Source organism: Stereum hirsutum, assembly GCF_000264905.1.
Source record: "Stereum hirsutum FP-91666 SS1 unplaced genomic scaffold STEHIscaffold_1, whole genome shotgun sequence".
Lineage (NCBI taxonomy): Eukaryota > Fungi > Basidiomycota > Agaricomycetes > Russulales > Stereaceae > Stereum > Stereum hirsutum.
This window is the reverse complement of record NW_006763131.1, coordinates 2,227,250-2,240,050: the sequence shown is the minus strand read 5'-3', so window position 1 is coordinate 2,240,050 and position 12,801 is coordinate 2,227,250. Positions and strand designations below refer to the sequence as shown.

Genomic DNA, 12,801 nt, shown 5'->3' with positions numbered 1-12,801 from the left:
GAAATATTTATCTGTGATTTATTTTCGTCCGAGCTCGAAACGGTTCGTGCGAAGACCGAGGAGTGGTCGCGGTCAGCAATCAAGTCGGAAAGCAGCGATCACGTGTGGAGACCGGTCAGCAAACAGGAAATGCAAGGCGTCATCGACTGTTGGATCATGTTCCCCCGCCTTTATAAGGCTCTCTCCCCTGCCATAGCACCTCGCATCCACCCGATATCCATCACCGTCAACCGCCAGCATCGTCCAGCCCTGGGTTCTCAATTCTCAAACCAAGCTTCGTCCTCCACCGGTCCCTCCATCGCTCAGATTAGAACTATGGCTTCTCAGGAGATCATCGACGTGCGTGGTCTTCGTTCTGGAATATGTTCTTCACACGCTGATTATGGTTCTTGCTCTGGTACCGAAACTTGAATCCATACAGGATGCTATCAACGGCCACCAGGTCACTATCTTTTCCAAGACGTATTGCCCGTACTGCAAGCGTGCCAAGGGCCTCTTCGCCCAAGAGTATAAGGATGCTGAGGTCAAGATCCTCGAGTGCGTCCGACTTCATATAGCCACCCCGAACGTTTCGCTGAGTTAATGACATATTCCCGTTGCCATTCCCCGTAGGCTCGATGAGTTGGAAGAGGGAAGCGCCATCCAGGACGCCCTCGAGAAGATGACCGGGCAGAGGTCGGTCCCCAACATCTTCATCAGTACGTTCCCACCGATCTTTACCTACCATCTATTCGATACGCGGAACTAACACATATCTTCTTTCGCCGTTAGACAAGAAGCACGTTGGCGGTGAGTTTTGTGTACCATTTCAGAGAGAGGCTTCGTTCTCATCGTCCCCTCTGAATTGTCTAGGTTGCGACAAGGTTGTATCTTTGCACAGCCAGGGCAAGGTTTCTGGTCTTCTCAGCGCTTAGAATCCCGTGCCTCTCGTCGTAGAAGATAAGTGAATGAAGTGTATCGAGTCTGTATTTGTGGCATATGGCGGACGTCCGCCTATATGAACATAGAACTAAATTATGCATGTTCATTCAAGATGCACAGGCGTCCCCGTTGCGGGCCCAGGAGCTTAAGCTCGCTCGGTATGGTCCCTCTGTATTGGCGGCCAAGGTAACCTTGTTGTGCGTGCTTGCGAAGTATCGGCATCGGAGTTGAATGATAAACGTATGCATTTTCTTGGGTTCCGCTCGAGCTGCTTGCTGTGTACGCCTCACGCGTACAATATGATACCCCTGCGCATTGGGCGCAGGCTGCAATGTCTTCCGGCCATCAGTCGATGAAACGATGGGTCTTATATTTATGGCACCATTCATTGGAAGAAACACTGCCCACACGACTAGAAGGAGGCTATCGTATATATTTGGTACATCATAAGTCTTCCGTCCTTCCTTCACCTCTCCCGCTGTTCATCATGCGCAAATTGTTATAATCGGGGACCCAAGTACGCCAATTTGTCCATGTGCAACCACTCTTGATCTGCGGTAGAGGACTGTCCCATCTAAACATCTCATTTCCTTTTTATACCGCCAAAATGCCTGAAGCCCAAGTACTTCAGCGAGGTGTGGCGCAAGGATGGATGTCTCCCGGCTTCCCCTTGCCATCCGTAACCGACGACTGGCCTAGCCTTGAGCACACCTCCTGGACAGCAAAACAGGTTTTGGCCATTGCTGTGGCGAGTACTTCAACCCCTTTGTCAGCGTTCTTCCGAATGCTTTACTGTGAATGCGTAGTGGGTAGATGGTGTCCTTAAATTGTGCGTGGCTACTCATCGTTGCTGTTTTTGAGGACTTTCTTGTGAGGAGTGTAGCAGTACTGTAAAGTAAACTCTGAATTCAACCGGGTGGCGCGAACGCAGAGGCACCAAACAGCACCAAACAAGAGCCAATAAACTCAAACAGACAAACGACGCATCGAAAATAGCAGCTCACGGTCCAAGTTCCCAATCCGTGTCATCAAAGAACTGGCTATTCTGCCCGCCAATGTCTACGACAAGTGAGCATGTGGCTGGTACAACCCGTCAGACTCGTGAGATGAACGGATGCTAGCTCTTTCGCCGTGGCGAAAGTATGTACTACTACGACGTTGAACCGCCGTTGCTTGGTAGGCTTTTAGTAGTAGGTAGGATGTCTTCATCCAATATCGTAACTTCAACCGATACTTATGCTTCAGTTGGACAATGACTCTAGACATGGTGCGACACAAGCTGCCAGAGGGTATCATACGAAATGTGTTCGAGCCGAGCTCGAGGTTCCGACGACTCTGTCTTTAATTATCCGATAGCTATAGTCCGCAGCCAGAATACGGTCCGCGTGGCGTAACCCTCGAGGTAGTTCGCGTTTGCGCAGTACTTGCTCGAGGCTAAGTATCATTTGAGCCATTTATGACATCTGGACGTATGTGTCCTCCTCCGAGCGAGATATAAATACACGTCGCCTGTCGACATCTCACGATCTGAGGAGCCCTCTGGTGCACTGTGCAGAAAAGATCCGGGTTATCAGTTGTTGTGATTGCTAGCTATCCCCTCGGCTTTCTCTAGAGACTTCTGCTCAGGCCCACTGCTGCTTCAATCGTCTTCGTTTCTCTCGTGAACTAGACTATAGACCTAGATGAGCAGGGACGAAATATCCGATAAGGACGCGAGGACCGTAAAGGCGGATGTCGACTCCCCACCTTCGCCACGGAGTAAAGGTGGTAGGAATAGCGTGGGATCCTCAACTCATCCACATATGAAGTCCATCGGTAGGAGGGTAGCGCGGTGAGCGACATTTCCTCGTTTACATTTATTCCTGAGGCTTCTCTTTCCGTTGCAAAACCAGTTCTATTTTGTCCCTGGCTCGATATCTTTTCAATGCCACGTTCATGTTTCTCTTCTCGCCGGCAAATCATCACTCGGACCATCACTGACTTCAAACTTATCCCAGATCCATCAAAGGCGCATTCGGTTTGCTGGACCCCCCGCCGCCTAGGGAAAGTCTGGACGATGCAGACTATCTTCCCGATACGAACGCCAACATCTTCAGCGTTCTTACCTTTGGCTGGCTGAATCCTCTCATGTCCTTGGGTTATGCACGCACGCTTGAAGCTACAGATCTGTATAAACTTCAGGAGCATCGCTCCTCTGTCGTTATTTCCGAGAAGATCACCACATCCTTCTACGCTAGAAAGGCTAAGGTGGACGCATGGAACGCGAGGTTGGACCGCGGAGAAATCCACCCTGGGGTGATGAAGAAGGTATGGTGGGGTATGACAGGGAAGGAAGAGGAGAAGAAGAGGGAATGGCAGAAAGGGGCGAGGAAGCGGGCAAGTTTGGCCTTGTCGATGAATGACAGTGTTAAGCTTTGGTTTTGGACTGGCGGGGTGCTCAAAGTGCTGGGCGACACGTCCCTGGTTACAAGTCCGCTACTTGTTAAGGTGCGTGTCCACCGGCGTTATATTCTGATACATTCATATCTTGACGTTTGCAGGCCATAATCAACTTCGCAACGGATTCTTATAATGCGCATCTAGCTGACGAACCGGCTCCCTCGGTGGGAAAAGGCATAGGATACTGCTTTGGTCTTCTTGCCCTCCAAGTTTTCTGCTCCCTTTGCCAGAATCACTTCATCTACCACGCCATGTCGACCGGTGTTCTCCTCCGAGGCGGACTCATCACCGCTATCTACTCCCGCTCGCTCTGTCTAACGACCCGCGCACGTTCTTCGATCCCCAATGGCCGTCTCATCAATCACATCTCCACCGACGTCTCCCGCATCGACGCCTGTTGCATGTTCTTCCATCTCTTCTGGGCCGCTCCGTTCCAGATCGGGGTCTGCCTCATTCAGCTCCTGATTAATTTGGGCCCAAGCGCGCTGGCGGGATTCGTCTACTTCATCTTGGTTACACCTCTTCAGGCATGGATCATCAAGAACCTGATCAAGATGCGAGTGAAGACGATGGTGTGGACGGATAAGAGAGCGAAGCTACTACAGGAGTTGCTAGGCGGCATGAAGGTCATCAAGTACTTCGCATGGGAGGTACCATTTTTGAAGAGGATTGCAGAGTATCGGCAGAACGAGATGAAGTGAGTCAAACATATGGTCTCCTCGTGGACTAATGTGCTGCTCATCAATGATTCATGATTCAACAGATATATACGAGCTTTGCTGACAATACATGCAGCTAATGCCGGCATGGCTACCACCGCGCCTGCTATCGCCACCGTTTTAGCATTCGTCGTATACGCTGCTACGGGTCACTCGCTCGAAGCCGCCAATGTGTTCTCTTCGCTCACGCTGTTTAGTCTAATCCGCATGCCTCTGATGATGCTCCGTGAGTTGTCTCTCCGTACCAAATATTATCGTACAATCCTTTTCTGCGTTCTCAACCCACTCATATTTCACAGCTATGTCTTTCAGTACCCTCGTTGACGCCCGCAACGCTATCCACCGCCTCCAGGACGTCTTCGAAGCGGAAACTATCACCGAATCCCATGCACCTGAGCCCGAACTCCCAAATGCACTTGAAGTCAAGTATGCATCTTTCTCGTGGGACACTACAGTCCAAGACGCTGCCGAGATCGCGAAAGTCCCAAAACCAAACGGTCCCGGAAAGAAAGGACCTCCTAGCGAAGGACCTGATGCACCCCCTCCATCGCAGGAACCTCCGAAGGCCGAGAACCTGTTCAAGATACAAGGCGTAAGCCTCGAAATTCCGAGGGGAAGTCTAGTCGCTATCGTCGGTAGCGTGGGCGCCGGTAAGACCAGTCTCCTGCAGGGTTTGCTTGGAGAGATGAGGCGCACAGAGGGTAGCGTGAAGTTCGGTGGAAGCGTGGCGTATTGTTCCCAGAGCGCATGGATTCAGAACGCGACAATCAGGGAGAACATTTGTTTCGGGAGGCCGTTCGAGGCAGAGAGGTATTGGAAAGCGGTGAATGACACATGCCTCCATGCAGATCTGGACATGCTGCCGAACGGGGACATGACAGAGGTCGGAGAGAGAGGCATCTCGCTTTCGGGCGGCCAGAAGCAGAGGCTAAATATCTGTCGTGCTGTCTACGCCGACTGCGACATCATGATCTTCGACGATCCACTCTCGGCGTTGGACGCCCATGTCGGTGCTTCAGTGTTCAAGAACGTCCTCGTTGGCAGTCCACCTGGCAAGACGCGCATTCTTGTCACCCACGCGTTGCACTTCCTCCCTCAAGTCGACTATATCTACACCCTCGTGGACGGATGCATCGCCGAGCGGGGAACTTACAATGAATTGATGGTCAGCGAAGGTGGCGCTTTTGCGAAGTTTATCACCGAATTCATTTCTCATGACAATGATGCGGAGGAAAAGGGTACAGAAGAGATTGAGGAAGAGGAAGACGCTGAGGTAGAGAAGAATAGAAGGCAGAAAGTCAAGGGTACACAGTTGATGCAGACGGAGGAGAGAACTACGGGCAGTATCGGTATAAGTGTTTTCAAGGAATACTCCAAGGCGGGAAACGGGGCGTTGTATATACCGTTCCTGTTGCTTTCGCTGATTGCACAGCAAGGAGCCCAGGTACTATCGTCATATTGGTGGGCAACGATCCTTCCTGTCTCATTACTGACTTCTATATTGACGTACTATTTAGGCTTGTGTACTGGGAGGATGAGTAAGTCAAGTCTGATCCGTCAAACGTGCGAGAACATGAGGGCTGAAATCCGTATGTAGCGCATTCGACAGATCTTCAGGATTCTACGTAAGTCAAGAGCTCGGTTCATTAGGTATACCTCTTCCTGATTATCGCTCAACCCTGCCATTTCCTAGATGGGTATCTATGCAGCTCTGGGTTTCGCACAAGCGTGCACCTCAATGGTCATGGGCGCAATTTTGGCGTGGACTGTGTATACGGCTTCCCAAAGACTGCACCATGTTCGCTTCCTCCTCTTTTTACTGCAGTCCACACATCCGCTGATCTGATGACCTCTTGACAGAATGCCATCAATCGAGTTATGCATGCTCCAATGTCCTTCTTTGAGACTACAGTACAGTCCATCTCCTTCGTTATCAGCTTTCCGCATTAACAATCTCTACAGCCTATCGGACGCATTATGAACCGGTTCTCCAAAGATATTGATACCTTGGACAACACGTTGTCTGGTTGGTTTCATTCTATATTTGCTTGATCGTTACTGGAGTTAATGCATTTCTCAACCTACAGACTCATTCCGTATGTTCCTTGTAACTGCGTCCAACATCGTCGGCGCTATCGTCTTAATTGCTATCGTCGAGCCCTGGTTCCTCATCGCTGTCGCTTTCTGTATTTTCCTATATGCTGCCGCCGCCGCATTCTATCGAGCAAGTGCCCGCGAGATCAAGGTAGGAGACTTCCTCTTTCTGCGTATAATGTGTCTCATTGAATCCTTCCGTGTGTTTTTAGCGTCTCGGTATGCCTACCTAAAGCCTCTTTGCCCGGACTTGTTCTGATCATATCCATGAATAGATGCCATACTTCGGTCTTCATTATACTCCCACTTTTCGGAGTCATTGTCCGGAATAGCTACTATCCGTGCTTATGGTGAATCGGATCGATTCAACAAGGAGAACAAGGATCGTGTCGATATTGAGAATAGGGCGTATTGGATCACGGTCACTAACCAGGTGCGCCCATTATTCCACACTCTCAAGATGCCCCAGTATTGCTCATTTACACTCGAATACAGAGATGGCTCGGTGTTCGGCTTGATTTTTTCGGCGCAATTCTCGCATTCGTCGTCGCTATCCTCACTGTCGGCACGAGATTTACCATCTCACCCGCACAGACTGGAGTTATTCTCTCATACGTGATCACTGCTCAACAGGTTCGTCCAAAATCCCGACTCATTTTGGGCTTTCTGCGGCATAACTAATTTATGCATTTTTTGTGGTCACTCAGTCCTTTGGTATGATGATTCGTCAACTCGCGGAAGTCGAGAACGACATGAACTCTGTCGAGCGTGTCGTCTACTATGCGAAACATGTCGAGCAAGAGGCACCACATGTTATCGAGGATCGCAAACCACCCGCTTCATGGCCGTCAATTGGACGGATCGACTTGAAGGACGTGCAGTTGAAATATAGGCCCGAGCTCCCACCCGTCCTTAAGGGGATCACCATGTCTATCCAGGGCGGCGAGAAGATCGGGATTGTGGGAAGGTCAGTCTGGTCAGCAAATTGCGACCTTGAACAAGCACTGAAAATATTCGATGACTAGAACCGGCGCTGGAAAGTCGTCGATTATGACCGCGTTGTTCAGGCTGGTAGAGATCTCCTCTGGGTCGATTGTGATTGACAGCGAGGACATATCAAAGCTTGGGCTCACGGATGTTCGCAAAGGGATTGCTATCATCCCTCAGGATGCGACGCTATGTGAGTTATGCTGTATTCTACCTGATTCAATGTAACCAGAAACTGAAAGGGCTCCACCCGCGACGCTAGTTTCTGGGACTTTACGCACTAATCTGGATCCATTCGGTCTACACGATGATGCACACCTGTGGAATGCCCTCAAACGCGCCTATCTCGTTGACCAAGACAAATTTCCATCCATTAGCGTCGATGAGAAACCGTCGGATGTCTCTAACACGCCAGGTCAAGGATTTACGCTAGACAGCCCGGTAGACGATGAAGGCGCAAACTTATCCATTGGGCAGCGGTCGCTCGTCTCACTTGCGAGGGCACTTGTCAAGGACACAAAGATCATCATTCTGGACGAGGCAACTGCGTCTGTCGACTATGAGACTGACAAGAATATTCAGGCCACCATCGCGAAGGAGTTCAGAGACCGAACCATACTGTGCATTGCCCGTACGTTTTTCTCACTTCTTTCATCACGAGGCCTTATTGAATCGGTATCAATCGCTTTGTGTTAACCGGCTGCGAACAGACCGATTGCGGACCATAATCTCGTACGACAGGATATGTGTGCTTGATGCAGGACAAATCGTCGAATTTGACACACCGGAAAACTTGTATCGCATAGAGGATGGTATCTTCCGCAGTATGTGCGAAAGGTCCAGCATTACGCTCGAGGACCTGAAGAAGGCTGCGAAGGAAGCGGAGTTCAGCGCTCAGCAAGGACATTCTAGGTAATGCGTCCGAGGATCTCGAGTTATGATATATGCTCTACGTTTTCTAAATACGACAGTAACGAAGGTGGCGAGGGTGACTTCCAACTTGAAGTTTGTCTCAACCTCACAGTGCGAATGTATCTCGTCATACACCAAGTTGGGTCCTGACCGTTATATATTGTCACGCATTTAGGTAACCAGGTGTTGCTTCATCCTTTCTCCCATAGGGTGAGGTGGTATTCGTGAAGAATACTGCACTGGAGAAACGCACAATTATGTGGCGGGACGTGAGCATCCAGGTATATAGGGCGCTTACCCTCGCTTACCTAGTTTCAGTGGCGCAACAGAAGTTCTTCCCTTCCGGCGACGGCCGAGTATCGTTCCATATAAACCATGTCGGGAACATCAAGACGCCATCGCGTTCTCTCCTCCCAAGGTAGAGGAAAGGTTGTAAGGCGTACTCACTTATAACTCCGAATTTCCTGTTATTACCCCCATCTTGCCGACTCGTCGATGGCTCAGTTCGAGCTTTTTCGTCGGCACCCCCGTATCGCTCTGCTGACCGCTATTACTGTGGCGGCGGTGGGCGCCCTGTCCCCAAGGCCTTCCTTCATCCCCATCACCATCCTCCTTGCACTCATGCAAGCGTATACTCAAATTATATCTAAACGACCATCCTCCTCGTTATTACACTCTCTTCTCCTGGTCGCCATCTCCGGTCTCGCCACAAGTCTGGATCACATCTCAACTGCCAAAGATGCACTCTCTTCAGCAACAAGCTCCGTTATATCGCTATTCATACTCTCCGCGGCCGCATCATTTGTCACAATGGCAGCTATTCTTGCAAACGTCTTTGCCTGCAGACACGCCCAAGTATCCGATACCCAACTCATACTCTTCCCTGCCATCTGGGTGACGACCTGGCAAGTAATTGCTAATATCAGTCCTCTGGGCTGGCTCACGACGTGGTCACCAGTCGTCGGAATTGAGGCATACTCCTGGATGAGGCCTGTTTTTGGCTCGTGGGGCATCATGTGGGTCATGGCATCATGGGCTCAAGCAATCGGAATGCTCGTGCTCGACGCTGCAGAGGAAGACGAAGAGACGCCCCTCATCACGATCGAGAACACCGAGGGTCAGCTTACGGCGAAACGCGTCGCCACTCTTACACCGCGACGCTCGGCTATCGCTTTAGCTGCCGTGCTTATAGCGCTGACCGTGCCATCTTACTCCGACCGTGTCTACCCATTGCCTTCGATGTCACCTAACTCTACCCCAATCACGGTTGCATGCGCCTTACCTCCTCCTGTTCTTCCCGGACAGTCTACTCTCGACACCTACGTGACGGAAACTCAGAAACTGGTCAAAGATGCGAAGATTATCCTCTGGCCAGAGGGTGCGGTTCGCTTCGAGAACATGAAGGACCGCGAAGCAGCCATCGAAAGATTACAGAAATTCTCAGGTGCTACCCACAGTAGCTATATTGGGATGACATTCGAACAGACGATATCATTGGATCACGGGGGTCAAAATGGTCGTGCTCGAACGCAGAACGGATTGGCACTTGTAGGAGGGAAAGAGGGCGTTGTGTTCGAATATTATAAAAGAAACTTAGTCCCAAGTATGTCCTCTCTAGTATCATACTATTCCAACGAGATACTGACTGCCATGAACTTAGTCGCGGAGTCCTTTAACATGATTTCATCCCAGGACCCACCAACTATACATGAACTTGCTTTACGACAAAACAGATACGACAAACACCCTCGACCTATTTCCCTTACAGCATCCATATGCCTCGACTTTGCCTCTCCCAACGCTTTCAGCGATCTTCCCTCCCGTCCCGCTCTCATCCTCGCTCCAGCCCGAACCTGGGAAACGGATGTTAGCATCGCGATGTGGGAGCAGGTGAAAGCACGCACCGCAGAGACCGGGAGCATCGCGCTTTTCTGCGATGGAGGCAATGGTGGAGTGAGTGGTGTCGTAGGACAGGGTATGAGCGAGCCGACTCAGGTCGGAAGTGGGTCGTGGGTGAGGACTGTGGCGGTGGAATGGCCCTTTGACGATTCGCGGACGATCTATGCGGCAGCGGGAGATTGGAAGATGCTTGCATTTGTGTGGGCACTCTGTGGCGTCGCGGTGACCGCGGAGTTGGGAGCTGCGGAGACGAAGAGGAGGTTGAATTCTGGGGGGCTTCGTGGGTGGATATGGGTGGGCGGTCTGGCTCAAAGGGTGGGCGGTCTGGGGCAAAGGTTGCGCGGATACTTCCGAAGAGATGCAAGGCCTTTGATTGACTATGGAGAGGAAGAGCCGTTGTTGGGGTAGAGGTCAGACCGCTGTCCGAAAACAGACCTTATTTCTGCTTTCCGCATTGTGTTCTTAGGCTCCTGGTTGATTTGCTTTCGTTATCTCATGTTATCATTCACTGTTTCTGTATGTAATACCTTTCTTCGATGTTCTGGTTTTGATGTTTTGATCAACGAGTCGTTGCTTTAGAGTATCACCTGCAACTGGGCGCCACAGGGGCTGAGTGGCACATCGTACTTTGTTTTACGTAAGCAGACATACCAAAGTCTCATATCTTCATTGGATCGGATAAATTCACTAAGTGATTCACTCGGAGAGATCGTGGACAGACAAAATACAATAATCATGGGATTACAAGCAAGCAGAGAAGCAGGGCGCCGACGCAAGTCATATAGTATATAGGATTATCTTCATCGCACCATCAACACACATCCACATAAATACGGCTCGAAACCGTACACGTCTCCACAACCGAACCAAATACATCCAGAACCCAACCAGTCACACGTGCATCGGAAGGAATACGACATATCAACCCTCTACTTCAACAACGGCGGGGTATCTCCTGCAATCGTACCCCTCGGAACGTTCATCCCCGCCATCATCGAAGGCATCGGCCCCGGCGCAGTCGCACCGACATTCGGGGCAACACCAACGCTCGGAGCGATGCCAGCATTTGGGGTGACACCCGCAGCCGGAGCAACACCAGCATTCGGAGCGACACCCACACTTGGGTTCACCCCACCTGCGCTAGGGGCGACGCCCACGCTCGGGGCGACACCCACACCAGGCTGACCGTCCCTCCTCTTCGGCGCGCCCGCACCAACACTCGGGGCGACACCAACGCTCGGAGCGACACCGGCGTTGGGGCCTACACCAGCATTTGGAGCGACACCAGCATTCGGAGCAACACCCACACTTGGGTTCACCCCACCTGCACTAGGAGCGACGCCCACGCTCGGGGCGACACCCACACCAGGCTGACCATCCCTCCTCACCGGCGGCTTCGGCGCGCCCGCATCAACGCTCGGGGCGACACCAACGCTCGGAGCGACACCGGCGTTGGGGCCTACACCAGCATTGGGAGCGACACCAGCATTCGGAGCAACACCAACATTCGGAGCAACACCACCAGCGCTAGGGGCAACGCCAGCGCTCGGGGCGACGCCAACGGTAGGTTGCCCATCTCTCTTCATGGCATAGAACTGAGCGGGACTGTTCGGCGGGCCGGAGGGCATGGGAGAGCTGTACGTGGACGAGGACGAGGCGGAGGGTGTCATGCTTGGGCCTTTGTTGTCGGCGTCGGCAGCAGAAGCAGCACCAGCGGTAGGTGTAGCCATATCGGAGCAGGCAGTAGAAGAGGCGGAGGCCATGCTGATGAGGGGCTCGTCGCCCCCGTCCATGAGAACGGCGTTCTGGCGCCTCATGCGGAGAGCGCGAGCGGCACCAACGGAGGTGGCTGAAGAGGAAGCACTACTGGAGCTCGCAGTGGTGGAACCCGATGGTGGCCCACCAGGAGGAGAGGGTGCGCCACCGGGAGGAGAGGGTGCGCTACCGGCGACGCCAGAAACGACGGGCGCGACGGGTCCAGGAGCGGCAGGGACGCCAGCGGGAGGGGCGACGGATCCGGCGGCGGCAGCAGCAGCGCTAGCTGCTCCAGCGGCAGTACCAGGGACTTGTCCAGCAAGTGAAGTGGCGGCATTGGCTGCACCAGCGGCGATGCCCGGTGCAGCCGCGGCCATACCGCCAGCTACACTGAAGGCACCGCCGAGGGGAGTACCTGCACCGGCAGCGGAGGCGGCGTTGACGCCCTCGCTGATGGCGGACTGGACGTTCTGTTGAATCTGGCCCGCGGCTTGAGCGGCGGCGAGACGAACTTCGTCGAGAACGCCGGGAGTGAGACTGAGGGATTCGGCGGAGGCCGCACCGGCGACCTTAGAACTAAGACTGAGGGCGTCCATGATTGGGGCCATAACAGGTCCAACGATGGGAAGACCTTCAATCGCGTCGATAAGGCCCGCAAGCTGGCGGGCACGAATGCTTCCTGAGATTGGTGAAAATTGGTGAGGCAAGAGCGGGATGGACGGAAACGGCTACCGAGAGAAAATACGACTTACGGGTGAAGGCAGGAGTGAGCTCTGGTGCACTTGCGGACGAGGACATCGTCATCGAGGCAGTTGAAGTGCTCGAAGGCATGGCGGAATAGTCTGCATCCTGAACGGCGGTAGAGTTGCCGGGAGTTGGCGCTGCCAGAGCTCTCAAGGAGGACGAGGACGAAGAGATGGCGAGAGACGCGAGAGCCAAGGAGGTGCTCGAAGATAACTTCATAATTATAGGCGTAGAATATAGTCTGTGTGTGCGTAAAGAGAGGCGCGTACTAGCAGAGAGAATGTGTGCAGGCAGATAGCAATGTGGGGAAAAAGAAGAAGGGTGGCAGATA

General features: G+C 52.4%; 4 protein-coding genes across 4 annotated transcripts; 3 read left to right on the top strand and 1 right to left on the bottom strand.

Annotated features, from left to right (window-relative positions):
- Positions 1-205: 205 nt before the first annotated feature.
- STEHIDRAFT_117431 (glutaredoxin) lies at positions 206-1,085 on the top strand. The gene is made up of 5 exons (XM_007298786.1): positions 206-339; positions 422-537; positions 613-698; positions 772-789; positions 853-1,085. Exons 1-5 carry the CDS (start codon positions 316-318, stop codon positions 912-914), a joined length of 306 nt encoding a protein of 101 aa, XP_007298848.1. The 5' UTR covers positions 206-315; the 3' UTR covers positions 915-1,085.
- Positions 1,086-2,603: 1,518 nt separating this feature from the next.
- On the top strand, positions 2,604-8,182 carry STEHIDRAFT_164696 (ATP-binding cassette transporter YOR1; the record flags this gene model as incomplete). The annotated part of the gene is made up of 18 exons (XM_007298785.1): positions 2,604-2,752; positions 2,919-3,408; positions 3,462-4,057; positions 4,124-4,305; positions 4,379-5,540; positions 5,597-5,617; positions 5,677-5,704; positions 5,773-5,877; positions 5,940-5,990; positions 6,042-6,105; positions 6,167-6,324; positions 6,386-6,392; positions 6,449-6,606; positions 6,669-6,806; positions 6,881-7,140; positions 7,199-7,353; positions 7,423-7,791; positions 7,871-8,182. The coding sequence occupies 18 exons, from the start codon at positions 2,604-2,606 to the stop codon at positions 8,074-8,076; spliced, it is 4,299 nt and encodes a 1,432-aa protein (XP_007298847.1). The 3' UTR covers positions 8,077-8,182.
- A 385-nt stretch (positions 8,183-8,567) lies between these two features.
- Positions 8,568-10,379, top strand: STEHIDRAFT_89386 (uncharacterized protein; the record flags this gene model as incomplete). Its single annotated transcript, XM_007298227.1, has 3 exons — positions 8,568-9,128; positions 9,189-9,675; positions 9,733-10,379. The coding sequence occupies 3 exons, from the start codon at positions 8,568-8,570 to the stop codon at positions 10,377-10,379; spliced, it is 1,695 nt and encodes a 564-aa protein (XP_007298289.1).
- A 329-nt stretch (positions 10,380-10,708) lies between these two features.
- Positions 10,709-12,689, bottom strand: STEHIDRAFT_164694 (uncharacterized protein; the record flags this gene model as incomplete). The annotated part of the gene is made up of 2 exons (XM_007298784.1): positions 10,709-12,405; positions 12,479-12,689. 2 exons carry the CDS (start codon positions 12,687-12,689, stop codon positions 10,901-10,903), a joined length of 1,716 nt encoding a protein of 571 aa, XP_007298846.1. The 3' UTR covers positions 10,709-10,900.
- Positions 12,690-12,801: the final 112 nt, after the last annotated feature.